Source organism: Eubalaena glacialis, chromosome 6 (genome assembly GCF_028564815.1).
Source record: "Eubalaena glacialis isolate mEubGla1 chromosome 6, mEubGla1.1.hap2.+ XY, whole genome shotgun sequence".
NCBI lineage: Eukaryota > Metazoa > Chordata > Mammalia > Artiodactyla > Balaenidae > Eubalaena > Eubalaena glacialis.
This window is the reverse complement of record NC_083721.1, coordinates 7,955,550-7,977,174: the sequence shown is the minus strand read 5'-3', so window position 1 is coordinate 7,977,174 and position 21,625 is coordinate 7,955,550. Positions and strand designations below refer to the sequence as shown.

Below are 21,625 nucleotides of genomic sequence, written 5' to 3'. Positions count from 1 at the left end.
CAGTGTAAATTACTAGGTTGATAGACATACTTGTTTTGATAAATAAGTTTAAATCCTTTTTTTGTTTAATAAATTATGACACCGAACTAGTTTTCTTTAGAGTGCTAAAAACAGACATGTCCGTAGCAATAAATAGATTTAGGTTTAGCTGATTTTAGGAAAGCAAAATTTTCCTACGGATCTTTCTAGCATTATGAAAGCTACTCTAACAGTGTTTTGCATATAAAATAGAAGTTACAGGATGTTCTCTTCTTGAAAGCAACTAGGGTCACCATTTGATAATACTTATTCATTTAAAATGTTGTTCCTATTTACTTTAAGTATTGAAACTGCATTTCTTAAAAAAAAAAAAAGTAAAAACATAACTAACATGGAGATATTCCTATTTCATATTGGCTTTCCATTTCTTGTTTTTCCAAATTAGTGAAATTTCCTATCCAACTTTATTCCAGCTTTTAAATACAGTAGGTTAATTTAATCATGAAGGTTTATGGTCAGTTAACAAGATTGTCTTTTTGTTATTTTCTGCAAATTATCTTATGGTAGCAATGCTACATTGAAGTAATTTTTAAAAATGGAAGGAATGGGAAGCAAAGTTTGCAGTTTCGGATGCCTCTGAAAATCAAAAGATGCTCATAGTTGTTAATAGGGATAAAGTATATTGTAAATGGAAAATATGTGCCCGTCTTGAGAGTCATTTGAATAGATTTTAGACTTGTAAAAATTTTTCCTATTTAAACCAAATCATATATGCCGCCCTGATATCAAGCACTACTGTCTCTCTCCAGCCAAAGTGAAACAGCTATACCTTTAGCTCAGTGAGTTTTTAACTATGTGAGTGTATCAGAATCCCATGGGAAGTCATTTCCAAAGCAGACATACAGTGGCCCTGTTCTCGGTCTGCTGGCTCAGTGTTAGAAGGTGGCGGGGCAAGTATGTTCCAGAAAAAGTTTCTCAGGCGGCGATCCTGGCGCACAGGCTTGTAGATAACCCAACTACTGCTTTAAGCAGCTGGATAGGTAGGTGACAAACTTCCTTTCCTAAGCTGGGAAATAAGTCTCAGTAGTAGGGAGTCTTTGGGGCTTCACGATGCCGTTGGCTTATAAAAACTTGGAAATGTAATACTTCTTCCTGGTCCCTTTCAGTTAGACTTTCTTCACTCTGAGCAGGCCTTAAGGTTGGGCTGACCTGCTTGTGGAGGCATGGGATGGTTCTCAGATTTGGCTGGAGTCGTGGAGGTCACAGAAGCTTTCGTGAGAAGCGACTCCATGCTGCTGGCTGCCTCGTTTGAGTGTTAAGTTAGGAAGTTTGGGTAGGAGGATTTTGTTTGTTTTTCTCTATCTTTGCTTTTGTAGTATTTCTAGATATAAATTTTAAATGGCCAGGTGAAGATGAATTGGTCTCTGAAGACATCTCAGATTACTTCATCGAATATAATCCATTTCAAGATTTCTTTTTCTAAGAAGTCTGAGAATGAGATGGAGGGGGACAGGGTAGAGAAGTGATTAGTCAGAAACGACTCCCAATTGAATCTTTACGTGGCAGTGTTTCTAGATTTATCTGTGAGACTGGTACAGTACAGGTGTCTGAAATTTCAATTACATTGTACTGAGTTTGAGTCTGTCTTAATGCTTTGAATTAACCTGAAAAAAGTCTTTCAGGTTAATTTAGATACAAATTAGCTGTTAAATTAATGGTAAACCAAGTACCAGCCATAGCAGGAAAGAATAATTAAGAGGGAGATAAATTGTTCTCAATAATATTTTCTTCTAATAAGGCATAATTGTTTTAAGATATATCTTGGTTACCGGTTAGGATTGAACTAAATGAAAGGGCTTGATTTATTTATATTTATATATATATATATATATATATATATATATATATATATATATATTTATTATTATTTTTTTTTTGCATTTCACAGTCAGATTTACCACTCCCTTAAAACGTTTAGTTCTTTAACAGTATTCATAGTCTAATGTTGAAATCAGTAAATCGAACTCTAATAACCCAGTTATTTTTTGCTGTTAATATTAGACTTGTGTTCTTAATTCATTGTTGACCACAGTTAAACAAAACTTATTTTGGAATTAATACTATTTTGAAATATATTTCAGATATACCAATATATTCAGAGTCGCTTTTATCGGTCTCCAGAGGTGCTACTGGGAATGCCTTATGACCTTGCTATCGACATGTGGTCCCTTGGGTGTATTTTGGTTGAAATGCACACTGGAGAACCTCTGTTCAGTGGAGCCAATGAGGTATATGATGGATCGCTTTAAAAATTCTGTTTTTGTTTTCAATCTCTGACAGTATAATCTGAAAGTTGTTTTTAGGAAAAGACGTCTATTTACCAACTTGAATCATTCAAGTGTTAGGTCAGTTTTGAACTTATTTTTATCCATTTTTAATTTTTTTTCAATTATGTAACGGTGAGTTTAGAATTACGAGATGGGAAGCGAGATCCTTCAATCTGCCAGTGGAGGAGAACAATAAATTAGATTAGAAAATGTTAAGTATTTTGGTGTAAATTTTACAGATTTTAAGTATAAGAACAGAAAAAGATGATAATGAAGAAATGAGGACCACCCTAAAAACAGTGTAAACATCACTGTAAATTTTGAGAGTATGATTTGAAATTAAAGTAAATGATGACTAGTAGGGTTGATGAATATTTGACCTGAATAATTCAGGGTAAATTAGGACTATAGAATTTTAGAGCGAGTCCACAGGTGTTCATTCTGTGTTCTTAGAAGATTTTTGAAGGTCAGAGGCAGTGCCTGGGAGGAGGGAGGGCAAGGGAGAGGGAGGCCAAGCTCCCTTACAGTCAGAGGAATGGGCTTCCATTGGTTTTAAAACTATTTGCTTGTGGGATCCTGTTGTGTTTTGTTTTTTAAAGAAAAGTTAACCATTGCAGATCGTGATCAGTCCATTCATTTATACGTGAGAAAAGAAAGACTAATGAAATTTCATGACTTGAACTGGGTTATACAACTGTCAATAAATAGTGTCAGAAACGTGTCCCTTCCTCCTTCCTTTTAATTCACTTCACTCTAGCCAGTGAGCTGCTCTTTGGCAGAACTGCCGTAAGTGTGTGTTTGGTTTTCTTTTAATAATAAATAATATAAAGGTAATAGTACCTTTTTCATGGGCTTAAACAATATTAGGAGCATCTGAAACTTCAGTGGCTTCCATCTCACTCATGGTGAAAGCCAGAGCCGTTTTGAGTAGCTTGAAAATCCCTTACTCCCTCTGTCTCCTGTTCTCTCTCCACCTCTCCCTGCCATCCTGTCCCCTGTCCCCCCCGCCGTCTCCCGGCCCAGCACACACAGCTCTCTCTCAGGTCCCTACGAACCGCAGGCCTGTACCAGGGCCCTTGCGTTCATTCTTTCCTCCGTGCCTGGAGTGCTCTTGCTCCTGCCCTCGCGGCCTTCATGTTTTTGCTCTCATGTCACCTTCTCGGGGAAGCCTTTCATGACACCCTATTTTAAGTTGCAGTGCCCTTCTCACTCTCCATCCCCTTTTAATTTTCTCCATGGTTCTTAGTGGTCATCTGATATGTATTTGCTTATTATGTATTTGCTTCTTGGTGATCTCTTCCTCTATAACACAAACTTTTGGGCAGGGATTTTTGTCTGTTTTGTTTATTGCTGTGTTCTAGTGGGCATGGTTTCCAGCATATAGTAGACGCTCAGTATTTGAGTGAATTAATCTGCACTTTAAAAAAATACTTTTATTGGGTCCACACTTTTAAGCCTTTGGGTTTTTTATTTTTTCTGTGTGTGTGATTATTTAACTAAAATTCTCCCAAAACTTAAACTTTAAAACTCCCTCCAATCATTTCCTTACTCTCCATTGTATCCATGACCACCTGCCATCCCATGGATGTACGTGTTTGCTTAATTGTGTGCCCTCCCCTCTGTGGAGTGTGGGGCTCAAGGAGGGCAGGGACTTTTATCTCTTGTGTTCATTATTCTATGCTTACTGCCCCGAGGAGTGCCCAGCACACAGGAGATGCTCGATTTATTTATTTCTAACTTATGAATGAATGAATTGAATTGATGAGCACAGATAGGATGTCCTACAGTAGAAATTACAGGTTTTTTGTTTTTATTTTTAATACAGGTAGATCAGATGAATAAAATAGTGGAAGTTCTGGGTATTCCACCTGCTCATATTCTTGACCAAGCACCAAAAGCAAGAAAGTTCTTTGAGAAGTTGCCAGATGGCACTTGGAACTTAAAGAAGACCAAAGATGGAAAACGGGTAAAATAGGGAAATAATTTTTTTGAGCCTTTTTAATTTCTTTTACTGAGCTGTCTTTATATAGCGCATTTTGTATTTACTTGAAATCAGTGTTGCTGAAGTCAGTTATTAACAGTAGTTCCATTGATAACTTAGGTATATATTTTCTTCATAAGTTGGTTATAGAGTTTGACCTGAACTACTGTATGGACCAGTGTTTGCTTAGTGCTCTTTAAGGCTTCATTTTGAAACTGTATGTCTGCCTTTTGAGGTAGCTGATCAAATCACCATGCCTTGTTTCCACAGTAGAATTAGTAAGTTTGACCTTTGTTTCTCATAGTTTGAGTATATAGTGAAGTCACAGTTAACAATACTGCAGCTGTGAACAGTGGAAGTCATAATTGCAGTAAATGGCTCTTTTTTTTTTTTTAAGTTCAGATGAGAGAAAAGGATTTTTGACTTAAGCAGTTTGTGACAAGAATATGAACTGACTAAATGGTCCTGTGATAGATTTCAGATTCCTAGCTTGGGTAACAGGAGTTTCACATCTCCAAAATCTTTAAAATTTAAGTGAGGTTTTTAACACGTTAGGTACGTTTTAGTAATTTTCTTTTATCTGAGAACTTTTTTCAGATACCTAAACTATGTCAGTTTAATAGAGTAAATGATAACAGTTTTGCATCTTGATTTACATCTTTGTTTTATATATCTGAAAATAATCATATGTTTTGTAATCTAGTTTGTTTCTAGTATAAGATGAAAATAATCTATAAATATGTGATTGTATGTGATACGTATACCAGACACCTTGTGATTGTAGTTTTTGCATTTTCAACACTTAAGAGATTTTATTTTTGCTACACTTTTTATTTTGCCCTTGCGTTTTAGCGATGCTGCCACCAGGTGTCATTTCCAGTGAACTGAAGATGATGCTTACGTGCTGTAATTCACCTTCAGCTATAGAGTCTTAACTTTTAATATCAAATGGGTTTTTTTTTTTAAGAATATTAAAAATATATATATATATATATAATTGTATCTTTCACAATTGAGTTGTAACTTACTGCATTCTGCCTTATTCTCTGAAGTTCCAGGCATTGTAATATCCGGCAGCTAAATTATGCCTACTCCCCATAAGGAAGGGATGGAAAATACCAAGCAGACATCCTGAATCCTTTTGCCTTTGTCCACATAGCTTTATCAGTCATGGCCCCTTTTCCCATTGAACCAAAACACAGCCTAGGAGTCCTTAGCTTCTGCAGCATTCAGGGTTGCTCCTGCCAGTTGATTTTAATTGGCATGGAGGATGTGAAGCCTTCTTTATGTTTTTATCTCTCTGCAATACAGGCTGCCACTTCTTTTTCCAGTTTGAAGTTTTTTTTCCTTCTTCTTCTGCTGTTTTTTTTCCTTTTTCTAAATGAAACATTCATCTCATTCCATTTCCCTAATCTCTGCCTTATAAAACCACAGTTATGTCACAGCGAATTGTAACCTATCATTTCTTCAAAATTCAGGTATAATTATTTTAAATTGTTTAGGGGGGACATTTCAGAAAAGAGTAGTTAAATCTTTTCCCTTAAAATTGAAAGTGAGTATCTTGACCTACATTTAATACATATTAATTAACCATAGATTATTTGAGATTTTCTTCAGCTGCAATTAAGCAACTGACTTAAGAAACTTTTATTTTTAAAAGTGTAAAATAATTACTTCTCTTTAAATAGAAATAAATTTTCAGCAACAAAAAAATCAAATCCATAACCAAATGGTTACATTATAACGATGCACTAGGGATTTTAACCCTAAGTGTAAACAGGTGTGCATGCACTATCATTGGGTATATTTGTTTGCTTTATTTCCTTAGTGATTTTATTTTTACTTTTAATTTCTCATTTTATGTTTCAAGGGCCCATTTTAGCTTCCTAGTAATGAAATCCATACCTACTATCTATTTTTTTCCTTTGGTGGGGAAGGGGGATGAAGAATTAAGAGTATAAACGATGCTATTTTGTTGAAGTATAATTTATATACAGTAAGATGAGTATTTTAAGTGTTCTAACTTTTTAACTTTTAAATACAACAGTATATATCCACTACCTAAAACAAGGCATAGAGTACTTCCACCACCTCTTATACCCTTTTCTGTCCTCTCACCCTCAGTTACTGATTTCTGTCATCATAGGTTAGTTTTGGCTATTCATAGGAAAAATTCATGTAAATGGGATCTGTATAGTATTTGTTACTTTGTTTCTTTCACTTAACAGACATTGTTTTTGGAGATTCATCCATATTGTGTCTCAGAAGTTACTCCGTTTTATTGCTTCATAGTACTTCATTGAATGGAAATACTGTATTTATATTTACCTGTCAGTGGATGTTTGGGTTGTTTCCAGTTTAAGACTATTATGAATAAGGCTACTGGGAACATTCGTGTATCAACTTGTGTACACTTAAGTTTTCATTTCTCTGGGGTCACTACTTAGAAGTAGAATTGCCAGATCATAGGGTGTATGTGTGTTTACCTTCATAAGAAAAGAGCAAACAGTTTCCCACAGTTTTATCATTTTGCATCCCCACAAGGTATGAGAGTTCCAGTTGCATGACATCCTCACCATTTGATGTGGTTGGTCTTTTTGATTTTAGCCATTCTAATGGGTATATAGTGGTTTTCATTTGCATTTCCCCATGACTGATGATAGTGACCACCTTTTCATGTGCTCATTAGCCATTCATGTATCTTCTTTTGTGATAGTCTTTCCAGTCTTTTGCCTGTTTGTTATTGGGATGTTTAATTGTTGAGCTGTAGGAGTTCTTTCATTTAACATGTAATGGATATAAGTCCTTTGTCACATATATGTCAGTATTTATTCTCAGACTGCGGCTCGCCTATTTCTTTTCTTAGTAGTAGTTTTTAATGAGCAGGAAATTTAATCTCTTTTTTTATGAATAGTGTTTTTTGTATTCTAAGAAATCTTTACCTTCCTCAAGTTTATGAAGATGCTCTCCTTTAAAAGTTTTTTTTAAATTGAAGTATATGTAGTTGATTTACAATGTTGTATTAGTTTCAGATGTACAGCATAGTAATTCAGTTATACATACATACATATATTCTTTTTCAGATTCTTTTCCCTTCTAGGTTATTGCAAAATATCTAATATGCCCTTGTTGGTTATCTGTTTTATATATACTAGTGTGTATATGTTAATCCCAAACTCCTAATTTATCCCTCCCCCATCCCTTTCCCCTTTGGTAACCATAAATTTGTTTTCTACGTCTGTAGGTCTATTTCTGTTTTGAAAGTAAGTTCATTTGCATCTTTCTTTTCTTTTCTTTTTTTAGATTCCACATATAAGTGATCTACTTATCTTTCTTTGTCTGGCTTATATCACTTAGTATGATAATCTCTAGGTCCATCCAGGTTGCTGCAGATGGCATTATTTCATTCTTTTCTATGGCTGAGTAATATTTTGCTATATATATATATACATACACCCCACATCATCTTTATCCACTCACCTGTCGATGGACATTTAGGTTGCTTCCATGTCTTGGCTATTGTATTGGGTTGGCCAAAAAGTTCGGGTTTTTCTGCAAGATGTTACGGAAGAACCCGAACGAACTTTTTGGCCAACCCAATAAATAGTCCTGCAGTGAACATCGGGGTGTTTGTATCTTTCCGAATTAGTTTTCTCTGGATATATGTCCAGGAGTCAGATTGCAGGATCATATGGTAACTCTATTTTTAGTTTTTAAGGAACCTCCATACTGTTCTCCATAGTGGTTGTACCAATTTACATTCCCACCAACAGTGCAGGAGGGTTCCCTTTTCACCACACCTTCTCCAGCATTTATTATTTATAGACTTCTCCATAATGGGCATTCTGACTGGTGTGAGGTGATACCTCATTGTAGTTTTGATTTGCGTTTCTCTAATAATCAGCGATGTTGAGCATCTTTTCATGTGCCTGTTGGCCTTATCTTTCTTTGAGAATCTTTACATCCTTCCTTTGTGTGTGTCTGTGTATATTTGTTTTATCAATAACTGAGAGGAGTGTTCATCTTTAGTGATGATACTGGATTTGTCTTACTCTCCTTTAGTTGCTTTATGTTTTTTGAAGCTCTTTTAATAGGTATACCTATTTAGTATTGTTAGGACTTGGTGATAAATTCAGTCTTTCATTACCATGAAATATTCCTCTTTATCTCTAATAATATTTTTGTCTTTAAGTCTATTTTGTCTAATATTACTCTAGCTATACCGGCTTTTTAATTCTTAACATTTTTATAGTGTTGTTTTTTACCCTTTTACTGTAAACCTGTTCATACTTTTGTATGTAAAGTATGACTTTTGTATACAAAATGTAGTTGAGTCATCCTTTTTAATCTAGTCAAATAGTATCTTTCTTTCACAATGAATATTTAGCCTATTTAATTATTCAGGGGTTTGGGTTTTAGACTTTTGCCTTATTTGTATTCTGTTTGTTTTATCTGTTCTTTGTTCCCTATTCCTTCTTTACTGCCTTCTTTTGAGTTGAGTACTTTTTGGTATTTTATTTCACCTTTTCTTAATTGACTGTTTAGCTATTCTTCTGTGTGTAATTTTTAGTGTTGCTTTTACTACATGCATCTTTAACTTACCAGTTGAACTTAACAAAATGTTATATCACTTGATAAACCGTGTGATAACCACGTGCTTTTATCTAACCCCTTCCGTCTCTTGTCGTCATATATCACTTACGCATATGTTATAACCCTCACAACACATTGACTACTTAAATTAAAAATGATTTTTAAAAGAGATTTAAAAACACATAAAAAATAAAATAAAAAGTTCTTTTCGGGAATTCCCTGGTGGTCCAGTGGTTAGGACTTGGAGCTTTCACTGCTGTGGCCCCGAGTTCAGTCCCTGGTTGGGGAACTAAGATCCTGCAAGCCCAAAAGAAAAAAAAAAGTTCTTTTCATTTTACCCATAGAATTTTTCATTTCTTTTTGCAGTTCCTGACTTCAGTCTTGTATTATGTTCTGTCAGCTTGAAGAACTTCCTTTAACTTTTTATTTTATAGTGAATAACTTCTGCTGATGAATTCTCTCAGCAGTTGTTTATCTGAAAATACCTTTATTCACCTTCGTTTTTGGGAAGATATTTTCCATGGATATGGAAATTACAAATTGATATAGAATTTTAGGTTTATGTTTCAGCAAAAGAAAATGAAGTTGTTTAAATGTGTTAATGACATTGTTTTCTGTATTACATTGTTTCTGAAGAAAAGTCAGTGGTTTTTCTAAGCATTGTTTTCTTTATGAAATGTTTATTTCTCTCTCTTCCCCCGGCTGATTTTGATGCTTTTTTTTTTATTATTATAATTTAAGATGTTTTTATTTGATTCTCACAATAAGAAGGTGACGATAGATAGGAATAATAGATATTCTTAGTTCCATTTTTACACATCAGAAAACTGAGATTCAAGAGTGTTAAATAAATTCTTTGGCGACCACAGCAAGAAATGGTAGGGCTAGAAAGCAAGCTCAGGTCTTCGCAAGCTGTGTTTAGCATGCTCTCACGCTGAGAAAGAGAACTTGGGGATATAATGAAGAAGGAAAATGCCTTTAGCACAGGGATCTTCTGTGGAAGAGAAGAGTACAGAAGCAAGCAATTTGGGTGACACACTCAAAACATGACATATAAAAGCTGGTATGAATTTTGTGGATCTTTTCGTTCAACCTCTTTTTTTTTTTTTTTTGCTTTTTTTTTTATGTTTGATTTTTCAGCAGTTTGACTATTAGGTTCTTATGTATAGTTTTCCTTGTATTTATTTTCCATGGAGTTTGCTGAGTTTGTTAGACCTGTGGGTTAATCTCTTTCATCAGTTTTTGAAAGTGCTCAGACATCATCCTTTCAGATATTTGCTCTGCTTCACTCTCTCTTCTCCTGCTAATTATTCAATTAAATATATGTTATAGTGCTTACTATTAGAGGTCTCTGTTTGGTTTATTCATTTTGTTTTCTTTTTGTGTGTTAGTTTAGATAATTTCTTTGCTCTGTCTTTCTAGTTCACTGATTGTTTTTCTTCTGTTGAGCCCAGTCTGCTGTTAAAACCATTAAATGGATTCTCTGCATTTTTTTAGTTCTAGTGTTTTCACTTAATTTATCTTCTCTTTAAAAAATAGTTTTAAGTAACACCCCCCCCCCAATCTATCCACACGTTACCTAGCTTTTGAACTAAATTCTTTTTATCATAGTTATTTTTTTTTTAGTTAATTAATTAATTTATTTTGGCTGCATTGGGTCTTTGTTGCTGTGTGCGGGCTTTCTCTGGTCGTGGCGAGCGGGGGCTACTCTTTGTCGCCATGCGCGGGTTTCTCATCGTGGTGGCTTCTCTTGTTGCGGAGCACGGACTCTAGGCGCACGGGCTTCAGTAGCTGTGGCACATGGGCTCAGTAGTTGTGGCTTGTGGGCTCTAGAGCGCAGGCTCAGTAGTTGTGGCGCAGGGGCCTAGTTGCTCCGCGGCATGTGGGGTCTTCCCGGACCAGGGCTCGAACCCGTGTCCCCTGCGTTGGCAGGCGGATTCTTAACCACTGCACCACCAGGGAAAGCCCATAGTTATTTTAAAATACCTGTCTGTCAATTTCAACATTTGGGTCATTTATATATGTGGGTTTTCTACTATTTTTTTCACTTGATCATGGACCCTTTCTGTTTGTTTCATGTGTCTGTAATTTTTTATATGTATGTTGGACTTGCTGTATTTAAGAACAGTTGAGATGGAAGTAAATCTTATTTCCCTTTAGAAAGAGGCATGCCACTTACTCTGTCAGGCTACTAGTGTGATGAGACTGAGTCAATTTCATTTGTAGTTTAGCTGAATCTGGGCTTTGTTTGTTTTGTTTGTTTGCTTGACTTAGATTCTATTCTCCACTGTCTTCTTAGGTTTTAAGTGGTGTTTGGAAACTGGAGAGATCTTTTATGCATTGTTGCCCAGCCAGCAACCTGCTGCTGACTCTTGGTGCCTCGGGGTGACCTGTGTCCATACTGCTGCTCTGGCCCCAGCTCTGCGGCGCCCTGGGGGACCCTCCCTGGGTCGTCTGCCTGTCCCATCCTTTGGCCCAGCCACACGTGGCTGTTAGAAGTTGGTTGGGAGTTGGGCTGGACTCTTCTTAGTCACATCTGTGGCATTTGCTCCTTCTCCCACCATAAGTCTCTTCTTTCCTAGGGAAGACTGTTAATTTTCTAGAATTTAGTTAATCTGGTTTCTTTAGTCCTCAGCTCTCTGATAGGTTTTTAAAAAGCAGTGATTTTGTCGTTTGCCTGCCTGGCTTGTTCTTGATTTTAGAGTAAGAGCGATGGTCTCTTGCGAATTTCTACATTGTACCTAGAAGCAACAATCCAGTGATACTATTCTGAATAAATTCAGTATCCATAGGGATTTTAAAGGTTATACTGTTATCTGTTAAAATGAGTTCCCAGTAAATCTCAGCACATATCAAGGCAATTTATTATTAAACATATTTTCTATCAATAAAATGAGGCATAAATAATTCACTTTTGATTTTTTTATCTGCATATGAGCAGGTAGGGTTAGACCCATGATTCTTTATTAGGAGTGATCTTTAAAGCTTTAATGAGCCACTGTTACTGAGTAAGTGCTCCTGAGTTCACAGGTGTACTGGGCAGAAAAGAGGTTCACAACCACTGGTTGGCACACTTCCTTTGTAAAGGACCCCATAGTAAAGGTTTCCGCTTTGTGGCCTTCTGTTGCATATTCTTACTTGGTTTTGTTTGTTTTTACAATCTTTAAAAATACAAAAACCATTCATAGTGGAGGCTATATAAAAAGAGGCTCTGAGCCAGGCCATAGTTTGCTGATCTCTGGGCTAGATGATCTTTATAGTCATTTCTGGTCTCAAAATTGAATTTCTCCTAACTACAGTGTGTTCGGAATAGTACGTGTGAAAATATAGAGGCTCTAACTATAAAGCATATTTTTAATAAAGGCCTCAACATTATCATACATGTAAGCATATGTGACATTATGTAGGCTTTTACATATTCCATCAGATTTAGAGAAAGCCTTTTTATCTTTTTTCTCTTTAGGAGTATAAACCACCAGGAACCCGCAAACTTCATAATATTCTCGGAGTAGAAACAGGAGGACCTGGTGGGCGTCGTGCTGGGGAATCGGGTCATACGGTAGCTGACTACTTGAAGTTCAAAGACCTCATTTTAAGGATGCTTGATTATGACCCCAAAACTCGGATTCAACCTTACTATGCCCTGCAGCACAGCTTTTTCAAGAAAACAGCTGATGAAGGTACAAATACAAGTAATAGTGTATCCACGAGTCCTGCCATGGAGCAGTCACAGTCTTCGGGCACCACCTCCAGTACATCTTCAAGCTCAGGTCTGTTTTTTTGATATTATATTAGGCGTTGAAATGTTTCCTCTTTTCTTTACAAAGTGGGGGTTATTTTAAAGTTTTTTAAAGTTTGTTAATGGGTGGGAGGAATTATTTTTCCCGAATCTATTCTTTGTGGCTACTAAGAAAATTCGCCTCCCCCAAAGCTCTAATACTTAATTATGCGTATAATAAATTCTGCTTGGAAACAATACTCTTTATTAGCCAAATTTTTAAATTGTTTTTAAAATGGAAATACTTGGTTCACATGCTTGAGTTTTCCCCTGACTTAACCAAACTTGGTCATATTTTAGTTCAGTGGTTGATGTGAAAGAACATAGAGAATTGGAAGCCTTCCTGGTATACTTTCAGGTTAATACAGATTTTTTTTGGTGACTCACTTCCCGTTTTAATGTTATAGTTTTAGGATATATACTTGAACAAAATTAACTTTACACTCACAAGCTGTACCGTGTTGTGATACTTCAGGTGGATCATCGGGGACGAGCAACAGTGGGAGAGCCAGGTCGGACCCAACGCACCAGCATCGGCACAGCGGCGGGCACTTCACGGCCGCCGTCCAGGCCATGGACTGTGAGACACACAGCCCCCAGGTGAGCGGTCACACAGCCCTTCATTCACGCCCTCCACTGTGCCCGGGGGTACCAGTGTTGGATGCCAAGTGTTTTTAGAATGATAACGTCATTTACTCTAAAAGGTTCATAGCTTCCTTGGTTGTAAGGAATTCTAACTTACACATCCTTGCAACTTTTTCCCTCCGTGTTTAGAAATAGCTGCCGTTTATTGAGTGCATACCAGCCATTGCTCCAGGTGTTTGTTTATCTCGTTTACTCCGGCAGCATTTTGAGCCTTGCCCTGTTTGGATTTTCATTTTACTTTGGGAACTGTGACTTCAAGGTTTAGGGAACTTTCTGAGGTGCGTGATCTTAATTACTGCACTCCACTGCCTCTCGTGATCTGCTATCACTGATAGTCCTAGATTCTGAATCAGTTTGCGGTTTGATTTTCACCTCCATTTTTTGTTTTGAAGGTTTTTTGTTAAAGAGGATCTAATTAAGTAAATTTTTGTAAGGGGTGAAGCAGATGACGGTAGTCAAAATGTTTATTAAACACTCTTTGTAAAATAATAAGTTAATTCATACTGAGTACTGCATTATGATGTTTATAATGAGAGGCAAGTATATTATCTAATGAGAAATAAAATGGAAGTTGATGAATATCACTGCCCATTCTTGGGACTGGGGCAGCTGAGTGCTGGTGGAGAAAGGCATACCTGTAGATGCATTGTTACCCCTGTTAATTCATAGTCACCAGAATCTGCTTGGGCAAGCTTACATGTTTCTCAGGTCATCTCATCGTGCTCCCATTCTCTTTAATAATTGCTTCAGACTCTTCTACTCTTGCTGGAAACCTTTGCCTCCCCTTCTCTGTTCTCCCTCACTCCTCACTGTGTAAGGGACAGTCCTCAGAAAGGAACGCCTCACTGCGTGTCACCAGCCACCTCGCCCAGCCTCCATGTGTGCCCGTCCCCTTTCTCCCGCCCCTTGTCAGCAGGGGCAGCAGCTCCTGCCTGGGGCCAGCCACCTCAGGCCTTGCCCCTCTCCTCCCACCCGCACAGGACTTCGGCCTGCTCAGCCGCTGGCCCCTGTGTCCTCTGCTCGCCTTCTCCCTGTCAGCACCTGATCGTCCCCAGCTCTCTCCCATCCGAAGCAAAACCTTTCCCTGGCCCTTGTCTTCCTCGCCCCACATTTCTGCTACTATTACTTCACCCTTTAAGAAGTCTTCAGCTGCTCCAATTGGGCTACTTCCCAACTCAGGAAACTGTTCCTGTGGAGTCACAGTGATCATTACTGAGGAGCCCGGCGGACACTCAGTCGCTTGTCTCTCTCTGGCCCTCACTCACATTGACACAGCCCTGGCTTCTCCGTGCTCTTTGTAGCACTCTCCTCTGCCTTCCTGGACAGGATGGCCCTCATCCCGGCCCACCCCCTTCCTTCACTGCCTCCTTTTCGGATTCTCTTCTCCCCCTCGGCCACGTAACGTGGGTGGTCTGTGCCCTGTCTCTCACCTTAAACACTTCCTGGTGACCTCACCTGCTCTTACCAATGACTGCAACTACCATCTCGATGTCGGTCACTTTACGTCTTTATTTCTGATCTAGACTTCACTCCTGAGCCCCACGCCTTTATTTCTAATCATTTACTATCAATACCGCTTTGGAAGGCCCTACAGCATAACACTACAGATGCATCCTATAAACCGATGTCACCATTTTCTCCTCCACCACAGCTCATCTGCTTTTATCTGTATCAATACAAATGGCCCTGAATTTACCCATTTGCTCAGGTCGTACACCTGGCACCTGGGGAGTTCATCCTTGACTCCTCTCTCTCTCACCCCCCACCTTGAATCCAATGGTAAATAGTATGGATTCTGAATATCCTGCATATGTGTCTGTTCTCTCTACTTCACCCCCTTGGTACAATCATCTCTAGCTTATCTTACTGTAAAGATTATTCCAGCTGGACTTCCAGCATCCAGTTTCATTCACCAGTCCACCTCTGTTCTCTTCTCTGCAGCCAAGTGAATGTTCAGTAGAGCAGTCTGATCCAGCCCTTTCCCCTGCTTTCAGCCAGTTTCGGGCTTTCTCTTGTACTTAAAAAAAATTGAGACTTCTTACAAAGGATTCAGTGATTTCTGTGATCTGGCCCCTACCCAGGCATCCTTCCTCCTCTTCATTCATTCTGGTCTTCCTGGAATTTTTTTTTTTTTTTCATTTTTCAGACTATATACCATGTTCCCTTTCACATTTCTCACATTGACCGTGCTCAGCCTGGAATAAGCTTTTCCTCCGTCTTTGCTTTGGTAACTACTATATATCCTTCAGGTCTTAAATATCACTGCCAGAGGCTTTCCCTAATTCTTTAGAACGACCTTCCTTCCTTCCTTCCTTCTTCCGTCCCTTTCTCCCAGTTTCTAAATTAATGTTATTAGTTTTATGTAGTCTTTCTGAGATGTTTTATACATATGCAAGCAAATACAAATGTATATCCTTCACCTAACCTTTGTACACAAATGGTAGCATACCGTGCACACTGTTTCACATCTTGTTTTTTTATTTTAACATGTTTTACATATGTTTTAAAATATATATTATGGAGCTCTTTCTGTATCATTATATAGGGAGCTTTTTCATTCTTTTTGTTTTGTTTTTAACAGTCACACAGTATTCCATTGTTTAGATATTCCAAGTCATGGCAGTAGTTCCCTATTAATGGACATTTAGCTTATTTCCAATCTTTTTTACTACTGCAAATAATGCTGTAATAAGTAACCCTATATATAAATCATCCACACACATGCAGTTTATATGTGATACGAATTCCTGGATGTGAAATTGCTGGGTCAAAGAGTAATGTGGTTTGTCATTTTGATAGCTGTTGCCAAATTGCTCTCCATATAGTTTTAGCAGTTTAGCCTCCCACTAACAGAGTTTGGAGAAGCAGTCAGTGTGATCACCTTTGGATCAGTCTGAACTGAAAAACCTGGTATTGGACAGAGTATAGTTACATTTCGCTTATTCTTTCTTTCCATGAATTTAAGTAGCTTCATAGTTTAAGAACCATTAGTATTTTCTGAGAACTTTCTATTTTTCTACTGGATTATTTTCAATAGTATTTCTTGAATTTTGATTCTGAGACCACCTTTGTTGAGTGGTCTTAATGATCTGTGCTAGCCACTGGTGATAAAGACACAGGCTTTGCCTTCCTAGAGCTTACCGTGACACAGAAAATAAGTAAAACGAATCAAATGAATAGAAATTGCAAGTACTATTAACTGTTAAAAAGAAAATAAGACAAGATAATGTAATAGAGAATAGTGATCTGTTGGGTGGGATGTATTAATTCAGATAGGCCGAACTGATAACAGGTAGACCCCCCCCAAAATATGGTAGCTTAAAGAATGTGCAGTTTCTTTTTTATGTAGTAGTCCAGAGTGGGTATTCAGGTTAGTGGCGTGGCTCTCTCCCGCATCCTGGGTTCCTACCATCTTATGACTGCCCCATCCCCAAGGGCCTAGCTGTCTGCTGCATCTGGCAGGCAGAATGACTTGGGATGTATTCTGTGGGCCAGATCTGGCTGTAACATAGGAACCTCCATTCATACGCCGTCGACTAAAACGGTCGTGTGGCCATGTCGAAGTACAGGGGGGGCTGGGGAGTAAGCGTAGTGCAGCCTTGTGCTCAGGAAGGAGAGTGTGTTTTTTGAGGACAGTTTGGAACCTCTGCCACAGAAATTGGGGGAGCATTAGCCAGAGTGGTGAGGGAAGACTCTGGAACTGAAATGATGAGAAAGAAGCATCCAAGCAGAAGTTAGAAATCAGAGCATTCTAGGCAGAAGGGAACAGTAAGTACAAACACCCTGAGGCTTTTGAAAGATGTTGACTAGGTAGAGGAACAGAAGGAAGATCCTGTGTAGTAGGAACTTAGGCGGCAAGAGGAAAAGGTTGGAGAAATGAGCATTGGCCAGATTGTTTATGGATTTTGGATTATTTTGTTTATCCATTCATCCATCAATGGACACTTAGGTTGTTTCCATATTTTGGCTATTGTAAATAATGCTGAAGTGGATGAACATGGGGGTACATACATCTTTTCAAGATAGTGTTGTTGTTTTCTTCATATAAATACCCAGAAGTGGAATTGCAGGATCATATGGTAGTTCTGTTTTTAATTTTTTGAAGAACCTCCTCCATACTGTTTTCCATAGTGGCTGCACTAATTTATATTCCCACCAAGCAGTGCATGAGGGTTCCCTTTTTTCCACATCCTCACCAACACTTGCTATTTGTTGTCTTTTTGATAATAGCCATTCTCATGGGTGTGAAGTGATATCTTGTTGTGGTTTTGATTTGAATTTTCCTGATGGTTCATGATGTTGAGCTTCTTTTCCTGTACCTATTGGCCATCTGTATGTCTTCTTTGGAAACATATCTAGCCAGATCTTCTGCCCATTTTTCAATCAGATTGTTTGGATTTTTGCTGTTGAGTTTTATCAGTTCTTTATATATTTTGGATATTAGCCTGTTATCAGATAATATGATTGACAAATATTTTCTCCCATTCAGTAAGTTGCTTTTTCATTTTGTTGATGGTTTCCTTTACTGGGCAGTAGCTTTTTAGTATGGTGTCATCCCATTTATTTATTTTTGCTTTTGTTGCTTTTGCTTTGGTGTCAGATTCAAAAAATCATCACCAAGACCTATGTCAAGGAGCTTATTACTGCCTGTGTTTTCTTCTAGGAGTTTTATAGTTTCAGGTCTTACATTCAAGTCTTTAATCCATTTTGAGTTAATTTTTGTGTTTGGTGTAAGCTAGTGTGGTTGAGTTTCATTCTTTGGTATGTGGCTATCTAGTTTTCCCAACACCATTTATTGAAGAGACTGTCCTTTCTCCATTGTATATTCTTGGTTCCTTTGTCATAAATTAATTGACCATATACGCGTGGATTTATTTCTGGGCTCTCTCTTCCGTTCCATTGATCTATGTGCCTGTTTTTATGTCAGTACCATACTGTTTTAATTGCTATAACTTTGTAGTATAGTTAGATATCAGGGAGCATGATGCCTCCATCTTTGTTCTTCTTTCTCAAGATTGCTTTGGCTATTTGGGTTTCTTTGTGGATTACAAATTTCAGGATTATTCTTTTTTTTTTTTTTGAAAAATGACATTGGAATTTTGTGGGGGATTGCATTGAATCTGTAGATTGCTTTGGGTAGTTTGGACATTTTAACAACATTGATTCTTACACTCTTCCAGTCTGTGAGCATGGACTGTCTTTCCATTTATTTGTGTCTTCTTCTTCCAGACCTTCTTCTTCTACAGGTCTTTTACCTCCTTGGTTAAAGTTATTTCTTGATATTTTATTCTTTTTGATACAGTTGTATATGGGACTGTTTTCTTTTTCTGTTTCATTATTAGTGTATAGAAATGCAGTCGATTTTTGTGTATTGATTTTATATCCTGCAACCTTATTGAATTCATTTATTAGTTCTAACAGTTTTTCTAACGGGGTCTTTAGGGTTTTCCATATATAATGTTACGTCATCTGCAGGTAGTGACCATTTTACTTCTTTATTTCCAATGTGGATGACTTTTCTTTTTCTTGCCTAATTTGGATTTGTGTTTTAAAAAGACTGTTCTTGCTACTCTTTGGAGAATGGTTTGGAAAAAGGCAAAGATGGAAGATGGGAGTTGATTTAGGAGGCTGTTGTATTAGTCTAGGCAAGAGATGATAGTGACCTAGGATAGAGTAGTCGTGGTGGAGATGGAGAAAAGAGGCCAGATTTGAGTTCTATTTTGGAGGTAGCTTTAGTAGTACTTGCTGATTGTTTGGATAGAGGAATGGTTGAGCAGCTAGATGGGTACTAGTGGTTCTATTAAAACAGGAAAGATTGGAGAGAGGAGGAGCTTTAGGGGGGAGGTAAAGAATGCCTTTTGACCTGTCAGAAATATTTACTATCTGGCCCTTCCCAGAAGAAGTTTGCTGACTCCTGGCATAAACAGTGCTCCCAAGGAAAGAAAGTGGCGAGTAAAATATATGAGTATGGGTGTAACTTGCTAAAAATTGAAGCTCTCATAATAAAATATTTTTCACTCTTGAACACATTTGGAAGTTTGTGTTATGGAACTGTCTAACACATTAAAGTTTCAAAACCCTCTCTCTAACTAATGTAAATGCTGGTGTTGTAACTTTTTATTGAAGATTAAAGCTTGGAAACGGTACTCTTAATAAATGGTTTTAAAATCTGTTCTTACAGGTGCGTCAGCAATTTCCTGCTCCCGTTGGTTGGTCAGGCACTGAAGCTCCTACACAAGTCACTGTTGAAACTCATCCCGTTCAAGAAACAACCTTTCATGTAGCCCCTCAACAGAATGCATTGCATCATCACCATGGAAACAGTTCCCATCACCATCACCACCACCACCATCACCACCACCACCATGGACAACAAGCCTTGGGCAACCGGACCAGGCCAAGGGTCTACAATTCTCCAACAAATAGCTCCTCTACCCAGGATTCTATGGAGGTTGGCCATAGTCACCACTCCATGACATCCCTGTCTTCCTCAACTACTTCTTCCTCTACATCTTCCTCCTCTACTGGTAATCAAGGCAATCAGGCCTACCAGAATCGCCCAGTGGCTGCTAATACCTTGGACTTTGGACAGAATGGAGCTATGGACGTTAATTTAACCGTCTACTCCAATCCCCGCCAAGAGACTGGCATAGCTGGACATCCAACATACCAATTTTCTGCTAATACAGGTCCTGCACATTACATGACTGAAGGACATCTGACAATGAGGCAAGGGGCTGATAGAGAAGAGTCCCCCATGACAGGAGTTTGTGTGCAACAGAGTCCTGTAGCTAGCTCGTGACTAAATTGAAACTTGAGTTTGTTTCTTGTGTGTTTTTATAGAAGTGGTGTTTTTTTCCAAAAAACAAAGTGCAAAGCTGCTTGAATCAGAAGGAGATTAACACACTGAACCGCTACAAGAGGGCAAAGCTGACTTTTTTTTTTTTTTTTTAACTTGAAAAGATTGCAAAGGGACAATGAAGTTTTTAAAAGAGCCATGTCCAAACCCATCTTCACGGATAGCTCAGAGGTGTCCTCTTTTTGCCTCCCCCATTTTAACTCGCCACATCCCAGTCATAGTGGGGTTTTTGTCTTTCTATTCCACAGAAGTTGTTGTTCAGATGTTGGTCTTAATCATTTGCCAACTAATTTTAAAATAAAAGGCACTGCACATAATTTGCATAAAGGGCCCCAGGAGGGTGTTTTTCCTTCCTTTTTTGTCTTTCCTTTTTTCCGTCCCGTTTTTGTTTTGTTTTCATTTTGTTTAGGGTGGGGGGTGGGAAATTTGGGTTTTTAAGTCCTCTAAACACACTTGGGCACGGAAATGCAGTACTGTAAGGAAGAGGGACCTCCAGCTCACACAAACATCACCTTCAGCTGTATGGAAGGGACGGTTGTATTGGAGTTTGTAAGGCGCGGTAAGCATGCTAAGTGGCGGGATCAGAGCTCTCCTGTCTGAACCTACTGAGGAGCAAAGCAGCAATTGCCCGGGATCCTGTGGGTCTCCCGTTGTTGAGGCCACAGTGAGATAGTAACGGAACGTGACTGGTCTCCTAACCAAGGTGCACTGAGAAGCAATCAACGGGTCAGTTGTGGCCAGTCCTGGGGAGGTCTGAGTGGTGGTCTTTGGGATAACCTTTGGCCTTATGGATTTGGACTCGAAATTAGAAGAGCCTACCATTTCAGATGCAATCACTTTTGGACATGCTTTTGCAGACAGTCCTTAATGCTGAAAACACAGAGAATGGGTAATTCAAGAGGCCTTTCTTTTAAAATAGACTTTTGTGACCCACTAATTGTAAGGTATTGCAAGGTCACTTTGCGTGTGTCATAAAGTTGACTTCCTTATTGGTTGAAGGTCACAGAAGTAGTGGTTTGCTTTGATGGAAATAGCTACAGCTGTGTCCCTTCCTGCTTTTTACTTTTTCTTTTGCTTTTTCTCGGCACGTGGTATCTCCACCATTTCTTCTGCACAAAGATGTCTTCTGTTCATCCTGAACATTTTTAAAAAAATGCAGAATTTTATGTGACTGCTTTTTTGCCTCACAATTATGCTGTGAATTTTACAAAAATTTATTTTCTTTTTTGATAATTTATTGTACCAAAGCTGTTTTTATAGCACATAGATGTCTGTAACCAATAATGTAGCAGTTCTGCACTTTGACACAAGGTGTAACTAGACCATTTTTAAATGTCAGTTGAAAATTATGGCTGTACTATTGCTTAAACAAAACTGGAACTGTTGTTGAATCCATAGCCAATACATTTACAGCAATCTGTGTACTGAACATAATAGATTGACATCTAACTCAAGATTACAAC

At 38.1% G+C, this 21,625-nt stretch overlaps 1 protein-coding gene across 5 annotated transcripts in view; it reads left to right on the top strand.

Annotated features, from left to right (window-relative positions):
- The window catches only part of DYRK1A (dual specificity tyrosine phosphorylation regulated kinase 1A), a 138,624-nt gene extending 118,498 nt beyond the window's left edge, over positions 1–20,126 (top strand). For all 5 annotated transcript variants that reach the window (XM_061193924.1, XM_061193920.1, XM_061193925.1 and 2 more), the window contains 5 exons: positions 2,121–2,267; positions 4,132–4,272; positions 12,344–12,650; positions 13,134–13,258; positions 19,485–20,126. In XM_061193924.1, the coding sequence (XP_061049907.1) occupies positions 2,121–2,267; positions 4,132–4,272; positions 12,344–12,650; positions 13,134–13,258; positions 19,485–20,105 (1,341 nt within the window). In that variant the 3' untranslated portion in view covers positions 20,106–20,126. The remainder of the gene's footprint in view (positions 1–2,120; positions 2,268–4,131; positions 4,273–12,343; positions 12,651–13,133; positions 13,259–19,484) is intronic.
- The last annotated feature ends 1,499 nt before the right edge of the window (positions 20,127–21,625 follow it).